The sequence below is a fragment of the Excalfactoria chinensis genome, chromosome 4, assembly GCF_039878825.1.
Source record: "Excalfactoria chinensis isolate bCotChi1 chromosome 4, bCotChi1.hap2, whole genome shotgun sequence".
Taxonomy (NCBI): Eukaryota; Metazoa; Chordata; class Aves; order Galliformes; family Phasianidae; genus Excalfactoria; species Excalfactoria chinensis.
In genome coordinates, this window is record NC_092828.1 from 24,067,299 (window position 1) to 24,092,166 (window position 24,868).

The 24,868-nt window shown below is 37.5% G+C and overlaps 1 protein-coding gene across 10 annotated transcripts in view; it reads left to right on the plus strand.

Annotated features, from left to right (window-relative positions):
* The window catches only part of DCUN1D4 (defective in cullin neddylation 1 domain containing 4), a 36,510-nt gene extending 16,265 nt beyond the window's left edge, over window positions 1–20,245 (plus strand). For 9 of the 10 annotated variants that reach the window (XM_072334187.1, XM_072334188.1, XM_072334190.1 and 6 more), the window contains 8 exons: window positions 997–1,111; window positions 8,618–8,709; window positions 10,832–10,902; window positions 11,961–12,052; window positions 12,951–13,059; window positions 15,200–15,304; window positions 15,726–15,828; window positions 15,939–20,245. In XM_072334187.1, coding sequence (XP_072190288.1) covers window positions 997–1,111; window positions 8,618–8,709; window positions 10,832–10,902; window positions 11,961–12,052; window positions 12,951–13,059; window positions 15,200–15,304; window positions 15,726–15,828; window positions 15,939–15,994 — 743 coding nt within the window. In that variant the 3' untranslated portion in view covers window positions 15,995–20,245. The remainder of the gene's footprint in view (window positions 1–996; window positions 1,112–8,617; window positions 8,710–10,831; window positions 10,903–11,960; window positions 12,053–12,950; window positions 13,060–15,199; window positions 15,305–15,725; window positions 15,829–15,938) is intronic. The other variant, XM_072334194.1, reaches the window with a different exon arrangement.
* Window positions 20,246–24,868: the final 4,623 nt, after the last annotated feature.

A 24,868-nucleotide genomic window follows, 5' to 3' on the forward strand; every position in this document is an offset into this window, starting at 1 on the left:
TTGAGCTGCTCCTACACATACCTTTTTCTGGTGTCCATGTGGTCTTCAGTACGTGAAAGCAGGGCAAAATTTTTGCCTGACTTTTTAGCTTATTGCTTTCATGAGGCAGCAAAGATAATTAAACAACTTGCTGTGCTAATATACAGAAAGGTTTATTTGGAGATTGTTTTTTTCTTTTTTTTTTTTCCACCCTTCAGTTTAATTACAGGCCTGGTGAGCTGGATTAACACACTGAAGAGTTACCAGAACTGGCAAAAGGAAGAAGTAGGAGTATGCAGCTAGCACCAGTTTTTTTAAATTGGCCATTACCCACTTGCAGAACTTCACTGTTTAAGAACTACCTGAGCAAAATGATACTTGTTTGTTTTTTTCCTAATGGTTGTTAAACATCTGTTTGCAAAACTCTAAAAGAACAACAGAAAAAACAGCACCACCAACAAAAAATAAACAGCCACCCAACCAAACAACAGCCTCACAAAAAAAAGCACAAACACAAACTGCCTGAATAGAATCCCCTTTCCCCACCTCCTGCAACAAAAACAAATGGAAAAAACCCTCCCTTCCTTGCTGTCAGTATCACGAAAGAAGTGTGGATTAAAACCAAAAAGGTTCTGTTTTCTAGAGCCGTGCTGCTCTAATCTTTGGGTTGCGTTTGTGTTTCTAAAAGTAATGCATAACTCTGGGAAGTTCTGATCTGAATGAATTACTAAAAAAATCAGACTCAAGACTCCTTCAGGATAGACTTAGTTCATGCCTTTTGTTAGATTGAAGTGGCACTGGTGCAATTGTATATTTTGGCATAGTATTACTGACTTTAACTGAAAGAGAAATACCATGGAAAGCAGATTTTGCTCTGGAAAGGGGGCCTTTTCTAATTTATAAATCCACTAACTTCCTCCCTTCCCTTTCCTTTGTAATATGCCTATTAGTGGACACAGTTTGACTGGCCTGCAATAGTTTCATCTCTTGTACTGGTGTTTTTAATTCCCTCTGTAGGAAGTCTCCGGTCTTGCAGTTCATCAGACTGCTTTAGTAAAGTGATGCCTCCAAGGAAAAAGAGGAGACCTGCAGCAGGAGATGATTTATCTGCTAAGAAAAGTAGACATGATGGGTATGTCATCTTACCATGGGCTAAGACTGATGGAATATCTAAAGATGAATAGCTGATTTGATCATGTTTTTAAATACTAATCAAAATGGTATTCAAATTTGATTGGTTTCTAGATGTGGAACCATTGCCTGTGATTGATGTGAACATCTAGTTTCTGTTTGCTTCTCACCTTTTTCTAGCCATATAACAGGCTTGTAGGGAACTTCTGTTCTTGTTTGCCAGCTGTCAAAATAGATGTACTCGCTTGTTCAAAAGCTTGTTAACAGATATAGTAATGTCTTCATATGTCAAAAAACTGAATGTAGTTGTAGGCTATTTGCAGCCACAGTCTTACCTGAAATTCTGCTAATCTTTCCCTGTCATGTTGGTGGTTTTATGCTGATCATGCAAGAAAAAGTTGAATATTGCTTGGGCAAGGTTATAGCTAATGGTGGAGTGCTGATTTAAAGCAGTGCTGCTCATCTTCCCTCTGAGCAATGGAAGTGCAAGTGGGTTATGTGGAAGATCATTTTGCTCTTTTGGCACAGGTGCTGCACAGCTGACTGTTCTGGAAATGCTAGATTTTCTGTGAATGTTCAGTCAGCCTCAGTCCTTCAGTACCCTCTGAGTGTGCTCCTTATTTGCAAGATGGTCATCACTTATGTGAAGCAAAATGAGAACTTGTGGGAGACTATGCACTCCTGCATGGTAGGTTCTAGGGAGAGGGCGATAGCATACTTATATGGTATCTTGATGCTGGAAAGTAATGTTTACACACAGAAAATTTGTTTGTTTCTGTGAGCTTTATTACATTCATGTGTTACAGGTGACTCAGAAAACTCAAGCTTCTGTAACATGCACCTTCAGAAAGGTGATAAGATGCGTGTCCCCTGTCAGCCTGAAATGAGGCTGCATACTTTCCTTTTTATTCACTAGCATGAGTAATAAAAATGCTAGCAGCCAAATTAAGACTCTAGTTATGCCTCTATAACTCCATTGTGCTTAATAGGGTTGCACAACTGTAGCTGCCCTGGAATTTATTAAGTGATCTGCTGGGGCAGAAGAAAGATTTAAATTCCCTTTCATTGCTCTGAGTGTGTAAAACTAGCAAGAGCAAAAGAACGTTGCATGTTCTTAATATTTTTTGCTGTTTTTTGAGAAATATTAGAAGTGAAAATAGGATTAAATATTTCTAGAATCTAAGTAGAGGTGTTTACAAAATTTAAATTGCCTCCATTTGGCAAGACCCTGACAGTAAAACAAGCTAAAACCCCTAGGAAGTAAGGTTGTCTGTAGTAGAAGATACTGATCTGTGTAATTTGGATAAGAAAATAATGAAAAGCTGATTTCGTACTGTTAGTAGTTTGTGTAATCACTAAGAGCTTTCTGAAAGCGTAATTTGAATGCTTTTTCTATCTGCCTTGCAGTGTGTACTTAATGGATCTAGTCTTCATTGTACTGCCATCTGTAGTTTACTTCAGGGGATAACCTCTGCCTGCTTTTAGAAGCAGAGGTGAAACCGGATCTGTCAGCTGTGGGCCAGAGGGGAATATCCTTCTCTGCTGTGGTTCCAATTTTTGTTTTCCTTCTTAACTTCTAAGGTTTTTGGGCTTCCTCAGCTTCCTTTTGTTTCCTTTCTTTTGCTTTGATCTTCAAGAAAATAGCTTGTATTTCACCAGACCTGGCAATATGAATTAAATTACTGAATAGTCAGCTCTGTTTTAGAGATATATTTTCTTTTGAGTATCTCAAGTCTGGCTTAACCTTTTTTGAGCAAGTCATCACTCTGCTTTTTGGATAGAGCTCCTGCTGTTTGTTTGTTTTTTCTCCCCCAGTGTTGGACATTTCAGTGTGTTAGACAAACCAATATGAAATTAGGAATCTCTGCAGCAGTGTGCTCTGGTGAGCCTAGTTATCTCAAAAGCTTCCGACTTCGTGTGAAAGCTTTATGCAATTAAATTGGTGCAGGTGGTTCAATGCCAGTATATATAATAAGGGGCTCCTAGGCCCTCTTCTTTACCACTGTTCTCATTTTAGACTTACTTGAAACTTCGTACTGGTAACTCAGGATAAGTCTTCAGGGGACATCAGCCTATGTGGAATCTGTACTGTTAAGCAAAAAAAAGGTAGTCAGAGTCTTCCTGAATGTCTGCTTTTCATGAAAAACAAAATGTATTATCTATAGAAGATATTTCCTAGCAGAGAGAGGATTTGTCACTTGAAATGTTTTTGGAATTATCTAAGTTTTGTATGTTGTAGAGGAACGTTAACAAATTCAGTAATTGCTTATCTTTCAGTATGAAAATGTTGGCTGGTACTCTGAAGATTACCAATAGATTGTTGTTGTTGAGGGTGTCAGCAAAGCAAAAACCAAATGTTGCCAACTTCCCCTGATTTTTGTACACACACAAGGATGTGTGTGTACAAATATATCTATATACATACCTTACATGAATAGTTGGATGATCTTTTCAGACTCCACTTTTCATGTTCCTATTTTTCCTTTGGTTAGAGGAGTACTAATAGTAATACCTTCGAGATGCATATTCTTTGCACAAAGCTTATTGCAGCAGGGCTCTGTACTGAAAAAAAGTTTTGAAAGGCTCTTATCTTCATAAACTCTAAACAAATATTGTATCAGGGAACTTGCAATAACATTCACCCTCAGTTTCAGGCTTTTAGGGTTACATTCTCATTCTGGAATAATTAGTGGAATGATGCTGCTACCTTTTGAAGGAACAAACCTAGATGTTACTGCGGTTATTTGGAGAACTGATTTCATGTGTAGACCAACTGTGGAAAACAAAGATTCTTGCTCCTTACACAGCTTGAATTCTGTTAGTTAATGTTTGAAATTTCACCTTGAAACATGAATGGGATATTTTAGTGGGAGGAATTTGTTTGTTTTTATTTTTTTGCTGGAAGATGAACAGTGAAAATAATTCAGAGCGTTCATCTCTGGATTGCAGTAGGGTTTATCCCATTTTAGAGAATGGTATGGGAAGTTAGACAGTTCAGTGCACACCTATCAGAACATAATGACTTGAAGGCATTTTATTTCCTTCTCGGTTTGGCAGCCTTGACCATATCGTACTTTGAATTCTCACACTTTAGGGTATTCTCAATTTGGATTTATAAGTATGTGTTCTGCATGCTGCTCTTCCATCATAATGTTAAGGGTCTTACAAAAGGTAAAACAAGTTTCATGTGAATTTGTTTGCTAGGTAAGGGCATAGTCCCTACTGTCTTTCTGTGTGTCTGTTACGAAATCTTTATGCAAAGACTGTCTGTTCCTTGGGGAAAAACAGAGCTATGTAACATAATGTCGTCATCTTTCTGATAATCCCATTTTAAAAATATTTCTTCTTTCTTCTCTAGAATAATGCTGAGGGGAAAAAAAGCTGACAGTAATGTATATTTGGACCTTATAATGTTGAAAACTGGAGAAATATATCTGCTTCCCTGAAAGCTGTGTTAGATCAGTAAATCTAATATGTGGTTGTATGTGTGGACCACATAAGGAAATGATGATATGAAAAGCAGATGTCCTTTGATTTGCAAGCTCTATACTCTGTAGTGGAAAAAAAACCTGAAATTTTAAAAACACAGTCAGTGCTGCACTACTATTGTGGGAAAGTAAGACAGGAGGGGACTAACCCTGGAAGTTTTCAAAATCATTAGTATTGATAGGCTGCTTTATTTTACTGTTATTTAGCAACTGGTTTGATTCTACTGCAGGCAGGCAGCCTGTGTTGCCAATTGTCATACGTGTCTAGACCTCATTCCTTGAAGCAGAGCTTTTCAAATAGGCACAGGTCTAATTTTCCCTGTCTCTGTACCTTTCCAATGAGCTTGACTTAATAGTTCTGCAGCAACTAGATGCGTGACTGTCAGGGTGTATGCTCTTATACTGTGCCTTAAGTGAATTTTGTTAAATTTAAAATGTTAGTTTAAGTTTTCAGAGATAACTGTGAGCCTTTATATAGGGAGGAATGTGGTATGTTGATAGGAAAGAATTACCTGTCAAGTGAATTTATCCTGAGTGTTGCTCTAGACAGTCTTTGCCACACCTTGTTAATAGTAAAACATTTTTTTTTTTTAAACATGATTTACTTTGTTACATATGAAACAATTGCTAAAATTCAAAGCCTGAGTGGATGTGTGTGCTTTTTGACTTCTGATGTGTGACTGAAAGTGTATAGATTTCTCTTATGGACCATCAATGCATAAGCAGATTGCTAGTCTGTAATGTAGTAATGTAAGGTACTGATGCCTGGCATTATGAGAAAGCTGTGAGCCATTATGGACATGAGTAAACCTAAGATCAGTTTGGTAGATGTTTGGTTCTCAGAGATACTCATATCTAACCTGTGCACCTTGGCAGTTTGTATTCATTTCTGTAGCAAAGGGTACCACCCTTAGCACAAAGCACATCGTCTTATAGTGTGTGCAGAGAAATTCTGAAGATAGGAGAAATATTCTGTGATTCCAAATTGGTGCCAGACTTTCTGGTGGTTTGTGGTTTTCTTCTCTGCACGTGATTCTTCAAGCAATCAAATCTGTATTGAGACTGTGTCCTGTGAACTAGCATCTGGAACCATCCTTACACAGTGCTGCCAGGTTGAGCTTGCAGTGACATTGAACAAAGCTGTCCTGGGCTCTGATCTCAGATACTTACCCAGTTTCTTGTTTGTAACTTGCTCTCATCTCGCTTCCCAGTGTGCTGTAGGGATTAGGAGTCTCTAATAGTCTAGACAAACCAGCTATTTCTGAGAGGGGAAACTCATTTGCTATTTACAGTAGATGGTGTGAAGATGAGCTTCATCTCTGCATGTGAAAGCTAACTAATACCAGGTTTGCTGTGGTGTGCTTGCTTCTGTCATTTTCCCTCTCAAATGATCCTTGTCTTGCAAAATACATGATCTGTTGTTACTTCCTTTTGGTTGTAGTTTACAGCAGAAGCAAGGGTGGCCCAAGATGATATCCTTTCTAATTTTTGAATTTTATGAAGGAGTTTATTAGCATCATATCTTGAAAGATCTGTGATCAGTTCTGGTTTCTGAGAAGTCAGACTCTACTGGCCAGATATTGAGTTACCTGGCCACATGTTGGGTGTGTCAACTTTCAATTGTCATTGCTTCCTCCAGTTCCTAAACAGCAACTTTAGCTTTAAACACAGCAAATCCATGTTGGTTCTATGAAATCTTGCTTAATGTAGATACAGTGAATGTATAAAGAGGGGTGCTTTTTTATGTTCTGATTTTCTATTCCTCTTACACATACCGTTCCTCTTACTCTGCCTGTCATTGCTGGTGTCTTGGTTCAGGCTACAGTGTTCAATTCTGCCCACTGAAAGTGCAGGAATCCTTTTTCTGTTATACTTAGATGATCAGGATCTGTCAGTGTATATGTTTCTTGAGGGTTCCTTCCCAGACAGCCACTGTGTAGACAAGTTAAGTGAGCAAGCAGGGGAGGCACATTATCAGCCCCAGTCTTGTGGCGTAATTCTGTCTTAGCGAGCTACACTAGCTTTCCATGCAAACTCCTGCTACTCTCAGTTTTCAAGTTTATATTCTGATCGGAATTTTTTTTCATATTTGCATCAAAAAATAAGGGGATATTGAATAATTAAACTTTTGTTAATGTGGCAGAACACCTTCCTTTGTCTCTACGCTTGCTTTTTTTGTTTTCTCTGAATTCAGAATATCCTGAAACGTGTTGGATGAGTCATTCCTAATCATAGTTAATTCTGCAACTATGAGAACGTTTTTTTTTCAGACTGCTTCCAAAAATAAATAAAGTAGGTGGGGAGAGTTCAAGATAGGAGATGTCTCCAGCTTTGACTTTATCTAACCTAATAGCTTCTGGCTTAGTTGATTCCTTATTGGGCAGCAAAGTCATCCTATTCTTTTGCAACTGCAATAAAGCTTACGCAGGTTAAGATTAGGTAATTCGAATAGGAAAAAGTGTTTTCAAAATTAAATAAAGAGTAAAGTGAGTCTCGAGTGTATCAGTGTATGTTTTTGAGGTGTGTGGCTCATGCTGAGTTTGTTTCTTGAAGGTCAGCATGTTTCAATGCAGTGTAGATTTTTCTTTCAATACTGACATTTCTAAAGGTCTTCATTTATATTTACCTTCTAATTATCAGGTTATAATTTTCCCGTGACCATTATTTTTCTAATGGTTAGTTGCTTTAAAAAATGATGACAATAAACATAAAATAGTTCTTTGTGCTGCTGTCAGTGCAATGTGAACCTTTTACTAGGTAGCTACAAACAACTAGGTGGAAAGTGCTGGTAGCAGAAAATGATTGTACTTCAATCTTATAAGTAGAGAGATCTTTTTACATTTACACATTTAGCTAGAAGGACAAAATGGTGATGAAATTAACTCCATTTAATTTTATGAAGTTGTTTCAGAACGATTGTGGAACCAGTTAGCAGCTTGCTTGTCTGCCCCCAGCAAGGGCTGGTATTTTGAGAGGAAAGGCTGCATGCTTGGAGCATTTGCAGAACTGTTCGTAGCTTGCTTCTCTCGTCTTTGTTTCTCAGCTCTTTTCCGTCTTTTAGTCTGAACTATCGTAGAGTGATAGAAATGTTCATTGCTGCACAGTCTGATCCAACTACTTGCACTGCCAAGTCTCATCTCTTTAACAAGCTACCACAAGTGGTGTTTTCTGATTCAGAAGAGTTTAAAGAGGATGGAGTAATTTCTGTCACACGTTGTATGTTTTATGTGATTCAGATACTAAATTCAGGAGGCTGGTACTTCAGTGTTATTTCTTGGAAGCAGTTACAGTTCTTTAGGTTTGTCTATGGAGGATATTACCTTGTCAGTCATCTCTGTGAGGAAAGGAGCACTACAGATTTAACTTTTCAGGTAGCTGTTGTTATAGCTTGTGATGAATGGAGTTCTTCAAATTACTGTCAGTGAGGACCTGTAACCTCCTCTGTCCTTTGTTTTGTTTTTTTTTTTTTTTTGCTACCAACTTACTGCCTTTAGAATAATATTACTATGGGTCACACTTGTTTTGCTCTTTTTGCCTTTTCTAGAATTTTTAAGAGGCAAAAAGTGTTTTTGTTAACCCACAGTTAATAAATAATGCACGAAATCTGTGTGCACATACAGGTAGGACTACAGTTGACAGTAACGTGGAATTACTGTGGGTTTAGACCCACAGCCAAGTTGCAGCCTGTCAGTTGAATATGGTAGCTAGTAATATGCGCAAGTCTTACATGGACTTGCATAAAGTACTTCGGGGTTGAATCTGGACCAGGCTATTTCTGTTGTTAGGACGGTTCATGCACATGGATAAGGTGTTGTGGATCAGTTGAACTGTGACAGACTGAGCAAACACAGTAGATTCAGTGATTCTTACTCTGCTAAGCAGCTCACTAAATGACTCAATACAAGGTCAGAATGTTGAGTAAATTTGCTAGTGAAAGTAATTGTGTTGCTGCTGTTGGTTAGACTGTTGCTTTTTGAAAAGTGATGTACTAATTATTTGTTTTATTTTTTATTTTTAAGAATGTATAGAAAATATGATTCAACTAGAATTAAAGCAGAAGAGGAGGTCTTTTCGAGTAAAAGATGCTTAGAATGGTTCTATGAATATGCAGGTAAGTGTGAAATGCCATTTTCCTCTCAATAACAATTTAGCCTATGAAAACGGTTTTAAGTGAGCTGAGTGAATGAACATACTTTAATCTAATTTATATTTAAACTTCTACTTCTGTTGTTACCTGTCTGTCTCTATAAAGTTACTCCATCTGCCATGTTAGCACTGAATAGTGCAGAACTGTTCCTGGGGAAGGTATGTTTGTAATGTAAAAATAACTAACTAAATGAAAAGGTAGAGGAGATGGTAGAATTAACCTTTGCTGTTTAATCTGGTCATTCTAGTTTCTAGCACAGAAACAAATAAACACAAGTGTTCCATAACAGTCTTGACTTTGAATAGTTTTCCATTAGCAGGTACAAAGAGGGTCAACCGAATTACTTATTACTGTTTTAATGTATGAGAACTTCCTTCAGGTATTATAGGGTTAATGATTATGATCAATGGTCACAACAGATCATTCATTAACAGTGAGTGAAGTCATCGGTCATTATTTGTTTTCATTTTTTTTACGCATCTTTTCTGAAGGGGAGAACTTGAAGTATGGGGGGAAAAAAAATCTCATGACTGTAAAGAAGACCAAAAAGAAGTGAAATAGGTGTTTGACAAAGGAAACAAGGTTACCTAGCAGTTTTCTGCTGTTGTTTTAGATAACACTGCTCACAGTTTGTGCTGTTCTGTCTATCCTTATGTGTAATGAAGAATGACTTAATTTGATGTAATAAATTATTTTTTTCTTCTAATAAAATTATATATGCTAGAATAAGTAGTTTGAGATTTCACGTGTGTGGGGCAGTCTGTGAAAGGAGATTAAGACAAATTCAAGCTGCACCTGATCTCTTGGTTTTCCGTTGACTGCATACACCAAGATATAACAGAAAAGTGGAGAGTATGATTTTTGTTTACTATATTGAATAACATTGTAAAATATGAAACCTTTTTTCAAGTAATGATTTCTTTTATGCTCTTTCTTTAAAGTCTTCTCCTCTACATCAGCGGACAGTTAGCACTGGACTTGGTGTTTCTTTTTTTCCCCTAGTGTGTTTGTATTACGGAATAATTTTATTTTGAAGTCAGAAGTATAATTGGGAGGATGTCATAGGAAGATGGAAGATGGAAAAATATTTAATTAAACCTTGTCATTTCTTAGAAAGTAGGTCACATAATAGTAAAACTTAGAATTATTTTCCCTTTCATACCTCTTTCTTGTACTATTTATATTGAATAGAAGTACGGATGTCAACCTCTAGTGCTTTTCTTCCCTAAGTAAGCCCTTCTTAATGTGAATGAAATAATTCTAAAAAAAAATAGTCCAAATATGAATTGTACTAAAAAAAGAAAAGCACAGTAACATCAGTGCATATAACTTTTATTCGACAACATAGTGTAGATGCTACAAACATGTTGACTGAACAGCATTTCAAAAGTAGAGTCTTTTAATAACATGTTTTTTAACCTTTTTTCTTTTTAACTCGGCAAAGATATAGCTGTGTGTAATTTGTATTTTCATTTTCCCCAGCAGTTACTAAAATTCACATAATGTGTACCTGTGGTATTACTGAATGTGAATAAACAGGAAAACGGCATTTTTATTTCAGAGTCTTTTATGTAGATGATGTTTTGTAGAGTTAGCGTATGAATGAAACAATAAGGGCTAAGATTCTGGGAACGACAGTCTCTTGTATCCTAGATATCTAGACACCATAATCTTACGTGATTCAATGTTAAGATAACAGTAGAGATTCAAGCTGACAAATGAGTTTCAGTAATCATTGTTCATTCATTTAACCATGCTAATGTTAGTTGGATGTTCTGCTAGTCTGTACTGCTCAAGATCTTATTCATGTACTCTTCCAAGGTTCTCTTGGTATGTGGGCGGAATAAAAGTTGTTAGCAAGACTGAAAAATTGTTCTATAGTTTTTCTGTCTTTGGTTCCAAAGGTGGGATAAAGATATGTGTATATCAACGTCTGATTGTAAGTGGGGAAATATTTATTGCGTGCCAAATAAACCTAACTAAAGTCTATGAAAGTTCAGATTGCACTCTCTGATTCAGTTTCTCTTAAACTCTAGAGATCAGTCCGTTATAATTCTCAGGTATGTAAAGTGCATTTTCTTTGCAGGCACCGATGACATTGTAGGGCCAGAAGGCATGGAGAAATTTTGTGAAGACATTGGAGTTGAACCAGAAAATGTAAGTTTGATGTCCATTCAGAGGGGGCATAGTGTGTTATGAATGAACTTCTCTTAATTTTTAAAACATATATGCAAGTCCCATCTTTTGCTATGTTTGTAAGCTATTATTGTTAAAATGAGAGAGATGTTTCTGAAAGATTTGCTGGTATATAAGATATAATTTGCTACCTTTGGATTTTAGTAGCGTGATACACCCTTGTAATTGATAGGGAGATTCCAGGTATATAAGTAGATATTCTGACTTTGCATTAACAATATAAGGCTGCATTAGTATTAATCAGAATAGAAAATTTAATTCGCTTGATTTCACTTTTTCCTTCTAGTCTACAGGGATAGTTGCCTGCCACTTTTTCCATGCACATATTTTAAGTATCCTGAATATGACAGTAATCTTCCAATACCACTTTTTCAAGTTCTTTATTACTTCAGCTTTCTATGTGAGATAGTAAAAGGATTCTGTTTCCTTTGGGGCAAAATTGAAGCAGTTATGAATCAGCCTCTGGATTGATATTTGCTATTGTTAATTCATTCAGTGTACTTAACTTCTACTTGAATTGTACCTCATGTTCAGACTTGCAGAATTAGATGGGGTTGACGGTACCTTGTGGTACGTGGATTCACGTGGGATCATTATCACCTTTAGAACAATTGTGTTTCATAAAGCTTATGGATTGCAATGGATGCTCACCTAGATAAATTTAACAAATGTAACTTGTCTTAAATTAGTGCTTAGATGTAATAATTTTGGGAAACCTTTTCTGTAGCCTTTGCTGGCTCATCTTCTTCATGGTTACAATGCACACTAACTTACTACTGTGACAGTCTGTGCATCCTTCCTTGAAGTAAGGTGGCTAACCTAACCGATACTGACTTTCTATCTTTGTGCTGCTATCTTATGGTTTGAATTGTGTACACATTTGTTATATGTATATTTAACATTTAAAATAGCTGCTCAATAGCAAGGTTCTGAATGTTTTGTTTATTTGAGTAAAGTAGCCTACTAAACAGCAACTGGAAAAGAAAACACAACTTTCACATTTTTTTGCTCTGAAACAGGTAGTAATGCTGGTTTTAGCATGGAAGTTGGATGCACAAAACATGGGCTACTTTACATTACAAGAATGGTTAAAAGGAATGACATCGCTACAGTAAGTACTCTGAAAAAGTTCTTAAGATTTTTTTTTTGATAGTAAATACAGTTTGTTGTAGAAAAAAATGCATTTTGATGTTTTAAATCATCACTTAAAATAGAATGCTCTATTGTAGAGCAGAAGCAATATTTTTTTGTCACTGCTTCTGGTGATATGGCTCATTCAAAGACAACTTGAAACCCGGCTGCTGCTTGTCAAATACTTTCATAATGTCTGCAGCCTCAAGAAAATGGAAGTATAATGAGGTGCTTTGTTTCTGTCTGCAAGGACATCTGTCTTTGTCACTGGGTAGAACCTATTTATTTCTGAACTTTAGTGTCATTGCATTAGTGCTAGATATTGGTATGTTGTTAGAGCATATTCAGTTTAAAATGCTAAACATTGCAAGCATTTTTTTGTGACTGCATTTTCATGCTCTCTCTGAGTTGCATTCTCCTGTTGAGATCTTATCTTGATGGTATAATTAATGCCATACTGAAGTAGTTGAATAAACACATTTCATAGAGTTGAAAGAAGAGTATTTTGGCTTATCTTTACAGAGAAGGATCACCAAAATTTTAGGAAGTTCTATAGCTTTGCTGAGCCAATAGAAGCATTGTTTCCCTTCTGATGTTTGTTGGTTGTTTTCCTTTTGTGGACAAATCTGTGGTTTAATCTCATGGGTAGTGCATTTTCTGCAGCTACAATTTGTTATCACAGTACAAGCATAGGACTTCCCTATTTTGTCTACATGTGTTTTGTTCTATGGGTTAAATCAAGACCTCTTATGCAGGCAAACTAATGCCTTCATGTTTTATGCAGTGGTGGGGATACATTTAAGAGATTCTTTTTTTAAGAACACCAGACATCTGTGTAAGAATGTAGACTATGAATTCACTCTTTGCTTTTCTTTCAGATGTGATACTACAGAAAAACTGAGAAATTCTCTGGATTGCTTGAGATCCTTATTAAATGAGCCTACCAATTTTAAACTTATTTATAGATATGCATTTGACTTTGCACGGGTGAGTACTGCAGAATGCTAACATATAAAACTAAACTTTACTGTGATGGGTAATGCTTGTGAGTAAATATGTTTTCCTTAAGCTATCACTCATGATTCTTTCTAACAAATGTTTGTGTTACAATCACTTTTTTTTCTTACTGTTTGAGTTTTTTAAGTGTAAACGTATTTAAAACAGGAATGCATTTCAGCCTTTTCTGTGAGTGGTAAAAATAATAAACATGATAAAATGTGCTTATAAGATAAATATTGGTTTTAAAAAGTCTTGGAAGATCATCATTTATGTTCTTAGCGCTTATGAAACAATATGAAGCAATGTCCTGATATCAGCGGAGGGAAGAGTAAAAGCAAGAAAAATGTGTGGGTTGTGATAGGTGTTCATTGAGTGAAGGAGAAGTAGAAATAGAAGAAAAAAGGAAAAAAGCAAGCGTTGCAAAGACAATTGCTCACCATCTTTCAGGGGTAGACTTAGACAGCTGACTAATTTCCATAAATCTACTATCTCCCTTTTGTTGCTGAGCAAGATGCTGTATGGCATGGAATATCTCTTTGATTTGAGTCATCTGCCTGATTGCATCTGCCCTCCCTCCTGTGCATCCTCTGTCTATTCGTCTAGCGGGCAGAGAGAAAAACATCAAAGGATGTGATGCTGTGCAAACACAGTCTAGCAATGGCTAAAACATTGCTGTATTATCAGCTTTATTTTGGTTGAAGACTTAGAACACCTCAGCAGACAAGTTGCTGTGGAGAAAATTAATTCCATCCCAGCCAGAACCAAGTACATTGTGCAAAGGCTTATTCTGCTAATTTTGCTGAAAATAAAATACAGAGGTTAGAAATACTTAACGTTGCTGAACAAGTTCAAGATACTGGTGAAATATTTTGAACTGATTAAAAAAAAATATATTTTCCTAATAGCAAATCTATGCCAGCTGGTGGCCTATCATTAATAAGTGACGTGCCATCAAATAAAGCATTGCAAGAGAGGTCAGTGGATGGAGTATTTTCAAGAGGTACAAATGGATCTGACAATCTGCTCTCAAGAAAGGTTTCTGACACGAACAGTCAGATGTTCTGACATCTTTTGAAGGGAACAAGAAAACACAAAACTGTAGGTTTACAAGTTGATACGATTGCAACTTGCAAATCACATCAACAGAATTGTTGAAACTGTATTAGATTAATACAGTTATTGAACTTCTAATAGCATGATGTCAAAGGAGGTGTACAGGAGAGTGGCATCTAGAAAAATAGAAATAAATGCTAATAAGAAGACATAAATTACAGGCATCAGATGAATATGCTTTTCATCAGAATTATGTAAGTTAATTATACAAAAAAGGTAATGGGAGCAACTTTGGTTTTGACTTGGAAAATGTGCGTGATTTTCATTTCAGGGAAATGCACATTGGCAAAAATAGTACATGAATAGGTGTGTAACTTTTGAGATGTGCCAAAGTCATGTTATCAAGTTCATCAAAACCTATCTACAAATCAGGTGTAATGAATCTGCTAGATACAGATGGTGATGTGTTTTCATTAAAAGACAAAATAACACACAAGCAACAACAGCAAAAAATTAATTCCTGGCCCTGCAAGCCTGAATGTAACTGCTGCTAATTTGGCATAAAACTGGGACAGTTCTGAGAGAAGTCTCCATTTGCTATATGTCATAGTATTATGTTACCTGTGCTTGTTTGATAGTTCATTTAGTCTGATTCTAATGTGATCAGTAGAATAACAGAACAAGGAACCTCCTCTGATGACTTTCACATAGTCATGGTTAACTGATAGCTGCTTAGAACCTTCCAGCAGTTCGTGTGGTTGTGAGAAAACCTCAGGAAATATGTGCAGTGATGCTACTTGAACACACTTATGGCCATGCAGATACATACCTGCAAACACGGGTATGGATATTGTTTCCTAGGAAGTTAGGAAGTCACAAGCAGGAATACATGCCTCATCAGTGAGACTTTCTCAGATAACTGTCATTGCTATGGAAAGCGTTCACTACAGCAAGCCAGAAGTTGTAAAGAAGGAAGCTTTACTAGAAGGTTGGGTTTTTATTTAAAAAAAATAAAAAAAAATTAAAAAAAAACTTGGTGTAAATAAATGGTTTTTATGTTTTTTTCCATTTCCAGGAAAAGGACCAGCGCAGCCTAGACATAAATACTGCCAAGTGCATGTTGGGCCTTCTTTTAGGAAAAACATGGTCTCTTTTTCCAGTATTTCATCAGTTTCTAGAGGTAAGGATGTTGAAATAGACTTTGTCTTGTCTGACACTGTTTTACTTAGATATAGCATGAATTGATATTTTTTTCTGAATTAAGTTATACTAGCACCCCCAAAATGGCATTTGCAACTAGTTATCATTCCTATCTTCTTGTTCTTCAAATCCCTATGTTGTTGATCTCTATTTGATATAAGACACAGTCTTTGATTTACTGTTCTTATTGATGCCTATTTGTTCACTAAAAGATGGCTTCAGTGAAATATAATTTATTCAGTACTAGTTTGATTGTTTAGTGGCTTCTTTGATCCGATTTGGTTTTAGATGCGATGCAAATAATGATAATTCATTCCAAGGCTTAAATTTCCTGCATGAGAACCTGAATTTGGAGGAGTTGAAGATATGTTTCAATAACTTCTGTTTCTTGCCTCAAGCAGCAATCAAAATACAAAGTTATCAATAAGGACCAATGGTGTAACGTTCTTGAATTCAGCAGAACAATCAACCTTGACCTCAGTAATTATGATGAAGATGGAGCCTGTAAGTACTACCATATGTTGGTGTTTGAAAATAATTTATTTCCCTGAGCTTAATCATTTGGTGCTCTTTTCTGAAATTTTATAAAATACAGTTATTTGATCTCTCTACAGGGCCAGTATTGTTGGATGAGTTTGTGGAATGGTATAAAGGAAAACAAATGACGTAGAAGTTCAACTATGCACAGCCACTCAAGAGTCACTGTTACCACAGTTATGTCAACCATTAGCCATAAACTGCTATTTGTATCAAAGTGCATGCTGCTTTTCTTGCACTGCGTCCCTTTTGCAGGGAACTTTTGGTGTTTGCCATTTAACAAGCTAGCTATGCTTGCTGTGTAGCATTGTTCTCTTTGAAGGCTGCTTTGCATTTTGTATTTACACTACAAATTGGTGAACTTGCCAGCGTCTTCACTGTGATTATGTGTATATTGCTGTCGAAATTTTGTATATGTGTATAAAAAGAAAAGCTTCAACTAGGGATTATTTCTGCAGAAATGTATTGTTAAAATAATTTTGTGGCATATTTCTAGTCATCACTTACATGTGTTAGTTGAAACTTTAGTTCTTTTGCTTTTCTTTTGGTCTCAAATGTGGCATTTCAGAAAATGAACAGACTGCTTGGACATAGTTACGGTGAAGAACTATTGTCAATTTTCATGTTACTATTTGAGATGCCAATTTCTGAGGGGAGAAGACATACAGTGACTTTCTTAATGGGAATTCGCCAAACTTGACCTATGGCTTAATAGGAGTGAAGCATTGATGTCTTAAAAACAACCACAAAAATCATATATAAATATTAAAACGCTGTAGTAGTTGTACATGCCACAGTTTATTTCCATTTGAAGGAAAAGTACTGACTTTTTCATGTTAAAACTGCAGTAGTCGTTACAGGTACAGTTGAACAAATTAAAGTACCTTTTAAAAAATGGGTTTTAGACTTTTGTAAATTGCCTTTGGCATAGTCCATTTAATTTCTGTTGTACCGAGTGTGTTTGGATTTTGTTGCAATATAGTGAAACTTAAAGTTCTCGCTAAAAATAGTGGTCTGGGGAATAAAATCTGCTAACCTCTAACGCGTAGGTCATAGAGGTTTCTCTTTTCTGATTTGTAACGTTGGTCTTTCACATGGTCTCTAACTTTGTTTCTGAGTAATTAAACATGTTGTCAAAACGTTGCTTTTTCTTTCATGCTGGGGATTGGAATTCCCTAGCAGGATGTCCGTTGCAGGCAATGGGCATGTTAAACACCAGTATTAAATGACTACTTTTTATTAGGGACCGCTTCCTACTTCACTAATGTCTTTATCTGTGTAGGACAGTTCTAGTGATTACTTTGGGAAACATGAGTGAGTGAGTGGGGTGATGCTTAGTTTCTGTATTTTTGTTGCCTTGTCTTTGCCTTACTCTTCTTTATTAAAAAAAAAATATTAGCATTGACTTTTGACTTTTATAAATAGGTTCTCGAAGGATCCGGTGCTATTAAACTTTGTTTCCTAAGGATTTAATAAAATGTTCCATATTAATTTGTAGCGTTTAACAAAAAAGGGCCAGTGGACACTTCAAAACAAAGAATAGCATTACTTTTCTGTAGAAACATTCAATGACGCATTGGCAGTTCAGGTGTTTTTCAGAACGTGATCCAAGGTTTGTGAGGGGGAGGGAAGATGTGTTTTTAGGTTGAATTTTCAGCTGTCCTATTCTGATATCACTGAAGTCAGGAACAACTGTCGCTAACTCGGCTACTCTCAGTGTTAGTTCTGCAGAAGCTTATTGGTTTACTGCCCTGGTCTGGGAGGTTGTACCTGTTGGCATGGGTAGTCTAATTGTGTTCAAATCTGTGTTTTTGTTGGTGGTTTTTGTTTGTCAGACTAAGCTGCCAAAGACAAAAATTGTTCGTGTGTGTTTGTGTGTATTTGTGTGTATGTAAGTATACAAATATGTATTCATATACAAAGCCCAGAATTTCAGGAAGCTAAGAAGAAAGTACTACCATTTCCCATGAAAGAATCACCTTTGGATTTCCATGACACTAAATAAATAAATAGCATCCTCTGCAGTTAGTAGTGGTAAAGCATACATAGTCATTGCTTTTTCTTTATTAATGTAATCTTAATTCCATGTTTGATGGCAGTTTTGCACAAGAAATTAATTCAGTGAAGTGTGGTATTTAATGTTTACAATAAGCCTCTTACACACACTTTAATAAGACTTCTGATGTAAATGTGTATATTACCAGAGTATAACTGTAAGTAAATATCAGTGGAACTGCTGATTTAGTTCTTAGAGAATGACATTGGAAGCAATATGATTTGTAACATCAGGCTACGTTGTATTTGCTAAAATCTTAAAGTGAAATACTGTAATTTTCTTAAATGTTAGGCTAGTTACTCACTCTAGAATTTAGCACAAATTAGCACGAACACTGCTAAAATACAAGGTTTGCATTGAAAGTTTTGTATGTCACAAAAATTTGGCTTCCAGTAATGGAAGCGAGAGCCAAAGACACTTTTAATCTATTACTGTTACAGGTGTCATTTTCACATAACGGGGTCAGCAGAAATCTGTTCAGCTTAACTGGGTGCTCTTTTTCAGGGTTTCTGCAATGTTTTGCAGGATACAAAGTTTGAAAGCAAAGAAAAGAGAGAAAAAGAAACCTTGAAGTACTCACACTGAGTAAACTTTTCGTTTTCCTCCTTGGATGAAAGTAATTGGGAGTGATGGAAAGGAAGAATGTGTTTGGGAAGTGATTAGATACTGATCGTTTTATCTTCCACTCGCATTCAAGATGAATCTCTGTTCTTTGACAGGTTTATAATGAGCATAAGTAAGATGAACCACGAATGCAACTGCAGCTAGTTGGCAACTGTACTAAAATGTACAGGGATGGACAGAAGTGGTCTGAGGGGAAAAAAAAAGCAACCCATCATGGCTTAATAACCATCCCTGTTATCCATCCTTGTTTTTGCTACATTTTCTGACCCACAAAGAACCTTAACACTGCGAGGTCTTGTATGCTGAAGGAATTCCCTCTCATTTTTAAATAATTGCAGAAACTTAACTAAGTTCATTGAAACTTAACTAAGCCATTCAGTTTACTTTTAGTACAAGCTTGATGTTTGCTTTTTAGTTTATATTGTCATACCATTGATGTACTTCCCCTCATCCTTCTTCCCCCCCCATCCCCACACACACTTCAGCAGTAGTATACAGAATGTATACAGAATGTCCTAATTTCTTGAATACTGGGAGGTCTTTCTGGCAGATGTGTTCATGGGTCTTGTGCTTATCCTTTTGGTGTAATATAACTGCGCTTGTAGCAGAAACATGATGATTTATTTGCAGTTCATGCCTGGTACTTAGAAGATGTAAAATGGAGAGATAGTTAGTTAAAGGAAACCAGATAAGTATTAGGCAGCAGTTGATAGTTAACAAACATTTTAGTGCTCTTTACCGTCCAAATAGCTGTATAGAGTATTAGTAACAAATATTCCTCAAATTAAATATACGCTAATTTAATTATACAGCAAAAATACTGTAAATTAAATACTAATTTTAATTCCTATTGATTTTTATGTTGTTTGTTTTCAAGAAGGGCAAATAAAGGAGGATGGAATTTCTTGGAATGCTTTATATGTTTGTGCTTTCAGTTAAAACTTGTTTATTTTAGCATGAAGACAGTCTTAAATATTTAAGTCACCTTTATGTGGCCTTTTCTGACATATGTAGAGGACTGAAAGCACGTCTCATTTTATCACAATTATATACATTTTATTTTAACACAAATAATGTTTGCACAATCAAAAACAATTTTATCTCATTGCTAATTAGTTAATGTTCCTGAATTATGTTTTTTTGGAGGGAAAGGAGTGGAATTCAGTTATGTAAGAGTTTCCCCAGATTTCTGTTGACCCTTAGCTATAAGTCTTAACAGGTTGTTAAATGCTTTCGAAATTCATATAGACAGCTTTAAAGGTTACCATCCCTGCTTCTAACTGTAAGTGCTAAAATACCTCTTTATAAGCCTTATATTTTACCCATTCTAATTGCTGTGTAAGTGTATAGAACCCATTCACCAGCTAAATAGGTCATTGTCTGTAACTGAGACCAATATGTGTTTTATTTTTTTTCCCCTCTCTATGTATGTGCGTGTGTATGTATGTGTGTTGTCACCAAGTAGTTCCTGATGAAGCTGCTGTTGGAACAGCAGTTAACCTGTAACTGTGAATGCTTTGTGTCGTAGTTATTTGGGTATTACATGCATAAGGTGTGCTAAACTCCTGTGACTTACAAACTGGTGGAAATGCTGTTACACCACCTTACAAGAGTTCATCTGGTTAATTTTTAGGTCTTTTACTGGTGTTGATGTAAAATGGAATCCCACAAATAAAGAGTATTTGTGTTGGTTTCAGAAACTGACTTAAGATTTTTCTGTGGTTCATGCTTCAGAAATTCTCTAATGTGAATATTCTTCTCCTCCACTGGCAACCTTTATCATTTAGCGGAGAACTTCCTTGGGTTCCAAAATTCTGTTGAAGGTGAGTATATATGATCTTGTGACTCTTATTCACAGTGCTACAGCAAACTAATACTTAAAATATTTGGAAACAGGTATGTTTCAAGTGGGGTGAGTGGATGTAAAACAGTGGTGTTATGCTTTTTTTTTTTTTTAACAGGAAGTGCTGCTGCTGAAATTGTCTTTTTATAGGACAGAATCTTAAAGAAGCATCTTTGTTACCTGCTTATCTTGACATAGGCTTTTGATGCTGTCTTCCTCTTAGATCCTGTTAGAGAAGCTGATGAAATACTGTCTGGATGAGCAGATGATGGGATCCTGGGCTCCATCAGGAGAGGGGTGGTCAGCAGGGATAGGGAGGTGATTGTCCCTCTCTACTCGGCTCTTGTGAGGCCCCATCTGGAGCACTGTGTCCAGGTGTGGAGCCCTCAGTACAAGAAGGACATAGAGATTTTGGAAAGGGTCCAGAGGAGGGCCACAAAGATGATCAGGGAGCTGGACCACCTGACCTATGAGGACAGGCTGAAGGAGTTAGGTTTGTTCAGCCTGGAGAAGAGAAGGATGCGGGGTGACCTCATTGCAGCCTTTCATTACCTGAAGGGAACCTACACCCTGGAGGGGAGTAAACTCTTTGAAAGGGATGACAATAGCAGGACTAGGGGAAATGGATCCAAATTGAAGGAGGGAAGATTTAGGTTGGATGTTAGGGGAAAGTTCTTTACTAGGAGAGTGGTTAGGCCCTGGAACAGGCTGCCCAGGGAGGTTGTGGATGCCCTGTCCTTGGAGGTGTTCAAGGCCAGGTTGGATGGGGCCCTGGGCAACCTGATCTAGTAAATGTGTATGTTTGGTGGCCCTGCTAGGCAGGGGGGTTGGAACTACATGATCCTTGAGGTCCCTTCCAACCCGGGTCATTCTGTGTGATTCTGTGTGTGTGTATGATGTTGTGGGTTGGAAACTGGCTGAAAGCTGCACTAGGAGGATTGTGATCAGAGGCACGAAGTCCATTTAGAGGCCTGTAACTAGCACTGTGCCCCAGGTCTGGGCTGCGCCTCGGTCCTGTTGAGCACATTCTCATTAATGACCTCAATGATGTGGCACAGCATATCCTGAGCAGGTGGCTGATACACCAAAGTGTTGTGCTGTCATTGAAAGGGACCTGGACAGGCTGGAGAAACGGGCTGGTATGAAATGCATTAAGTTCAGTGAAGGGGGAAATGTAAAGTCCTGCACCTGGGAGGAGTAATTCTGAGTGCCACAAAAAGACTGGACTGGCTGAGAAGCAGTTTTGAAGGAAGGTCCTGTGGGATGCCAGGTTAAACTATGTCAGCAATGTGGTTTTGTGGTAGAGAAGATTAATGTTTGGGCTGCATCAGGGGAATTGTCCTCATCAGGTTGAGGGAGGTGATCCTTCCCTTTCATTCTGCACTGGTGAGGCCTTACCTGGAGTGCTGTGACCAGGTTTGGGCTTCTCAGTACCAGAGAGATGTGAATTTCCTGGACAGAGTCCAGCGGAGGGCCATAAAATTGATGAAGGGGAAGGAGTGCCTCTCATATGGGGGAAGGTTTTGAGAGCAGGGATTGTACATCCTGGAAAGGAGAAGGTTCAGTGTGTGTAGAATCCCATCAGTGTGTACAAATATGTGAGGGGAGGATGCAAAGAGGGAGCTGGGCTCCTCTGAGTGGTGCCTGGTGCTAGGTCAGGAGGCTATGGGCAAAAACTGGAACACAGGACATTCTCTCTAAACATCGGGATGCATTTCTATGATGTGAAGGTGAAGATGGAAGAGACTGTCCAGGGAGGCTGTGGAATCTTCTCTTTGGAGATCTTAATAAGCCTCCTGGACACGGGCCTGGGCACTCTGCTCTGCTTGAGTAGAGACTAGACCAGATGGCCTCCAGAAGACACTTCCAACCTCATCTGTGATGTGAAGCATATGCTAAAGAAAATTCCAGGTATTATTCAAATGTAACATTGGATGAGAAGACCAGTGTCTTAGCAGACTACACTCTGAAGGTTTTTGACAATATTTTTTAATGTCAATATCTTTGTCTTTAAATAATATTCTCATGTGGAGATTATACTAAGGAAGCTGTTTTTCAGTAAGTTCAAGTTGATGATCAGAGCTGGAATTGCCTTCAGCGCTTGTAAGAATGTTGCTTGCTCCTTTTATTTATTATGAAGTGAGTCACAGTCTTCTGTACTAGGAACATTTCCATATTGCTGCCCAAATAGTTTCTGATGTTAATTATATGTAGATTAAATGTGAACATGTTTGTATTCAAGGCTTGTTTTCTAGCGTAGTAATTAATGTTCTCTAGAAAGGCTGAAGTGTCTTGTGCCTTTGGCAGACAACTTGTTAACTATCTCTGTATAGTAAGAAGGTAATTGAAAATCCAAGTTTTGTTTCATTCTGAATTCCTCCACCTACTCATAAGGCTTAAGTTTTTTTTCCTGCACTCATTGACTCTGAGGAATACAGTGTCTTTTTGACCCTTTAGCTGAGCGGTCTAAGTAAGGCCCAGACATTACCAACATACTGTCAGACCTTCCTTCTTTTTTTGAGAAGTCGTACAGTGTGTGCTCAGATTGTGGGGTTTTTCTTTGTTTTTTTACCTTTAGTTACTGATGAAGCCATAGAAGATTCAACACATCTAGAGCAGTTGAGTTACACCTTTCAGCAAGTATGACTTCTCTGGAGGAAAACATACTAGGTGTTCTGGAAAATATTCAGTGATTAAATGAATGATGTTTTCAGTGTAAACGAGATGTAGTTGATTGAAAACAGCTGAATCGTAAAGAAAAGTGAATGACAGTAGAATCTCAAAGGGATTCAGGGAGCAGGAGGTTTGTAGCTTTGGGTACAGAAGGGCCTGGAGAGATAGGGTGAATGGAGAAGAAGGCGTAAAATATGAAGAGTGTTGGCTGGAAGCCACAGAAAATGTAAAAGGTTTTGCATTATCTCCAAGCACAGTTGCTAATGATGTGAGGAAGTATTAAAAAGGAGGAGAAGCTGAGTGTTTTAACAGTAGCAAAGCAAGGGTGCAAGATTAGGTGTAAATCTGAAGGTAAGTTTCAGACAGAACATCAACAACATTGTGACAGTAGAAGGAAATAATTTGGCGCAGGTTAAAAATTCCTTGGAGAAGGAGCAAATGTATTTTGGAAACACTTCTTTACAGAAAGGGTAACTAACTCTGTAATAGGCTCCCCAGGGAAGTGGTTGAGTCACCATCACTGGATGTGTTTAAGAGCTGTTTGGATGTGGTGCTCAGAGATATGATTTAGCAGAGGAGTTGTTAGAGTTATGGTACTAAGGTTAGGCTGCAGTTGGACTTGATGATCTTTGAGGTCTTTTCTAACCTTAGTAATCCTAATTAATCCTAATCCTCAGCACAAGAAGGACATGGAGGTACTGGAGCAGGTCCAGAGAAGGGCAACGAGGCTCGTTAAGGGCTTGGAGAATCAGCCCTATGAGGAGAGACTAAGGAAGCTGGGGCTGTTTAGTCTGAGGAAGAGGAGGCTGAGGGGAGACCTTATTGCCGTCTTCCAGTACCTGAAAGGTTCTTACAGTGAGAGTGGGGCAGGTCTCTTCTCACTACTGACTTGTGACAGGACGAGGGGAAATGGCCTCAAGTTGCGCCAGGGCAAGTTTAGGTTGGATATTAGAAAGAACTTCTTTACAGAAAGGGTGGTTAGGTACTGGAATGGGCTCCCCAAGGAGGTGGTTGAATCGCCATCCCTGGATGTGTTTAAGAGCCGCTTGGATGTGGTACTCAGGGATATGATTTAGCAGAGGTTTGTTGTTGTGGTATTGTTTTGTGGTTGTTTTTCAAGAGATAGGCTACTGGTTAGGCTGCGGTTGGACTTGATGATCTTCAAGGTCTTTTCCAACCTGAGTAATTCTATGATTCTATGATTCTATGATTCTATTTTCTTTGTGGATCTGATGAGAACAAGCAAGTAGTCTTCTGAAGCTTTATTGCACAAAAGGAGTCTTAGAACACTTGCTGCTCCTCGGAAGTAATGTACTGTATGTGATGTTACTGCAGCATTCTGATGGCTGGAGAAGATGAGAAACAATTTTGCCAATGTATATTTTGAAAGCCTGTTGAACTGTAGTAGCTGCGACTGAGCAAATGTTGCTGTGATACCAACAGTGTCACACACACACACACACACCTTTTTCTTTTTTCACATGATCCGTGACATTGGTTCACTTATGTGATTTGCTGTCGTTCTTAGTGTGTTAGCAGCTGGTACAACACAAGGTCGGTCAGTGCATAACATAAGGAGCAACACTACACTGCCTTAATGTATTCCCTTTTTAAAGTGGTGGTGGCCACTGTTAATCTTCTATGAGCTGTGAGTGGTTTGCTTTACCCAAGGTGTTACCCATGTGGGGTTTTTTTTTACTGTCAGTTTGAAGTTTTTCTTGAAGCAAGCAGCCAAGCAGTGCTTTCTCTTTATGGAGAGCATAATGATTAATTGAACATTCATTTGCAGTTACATTTTTTTTTGCTTACGG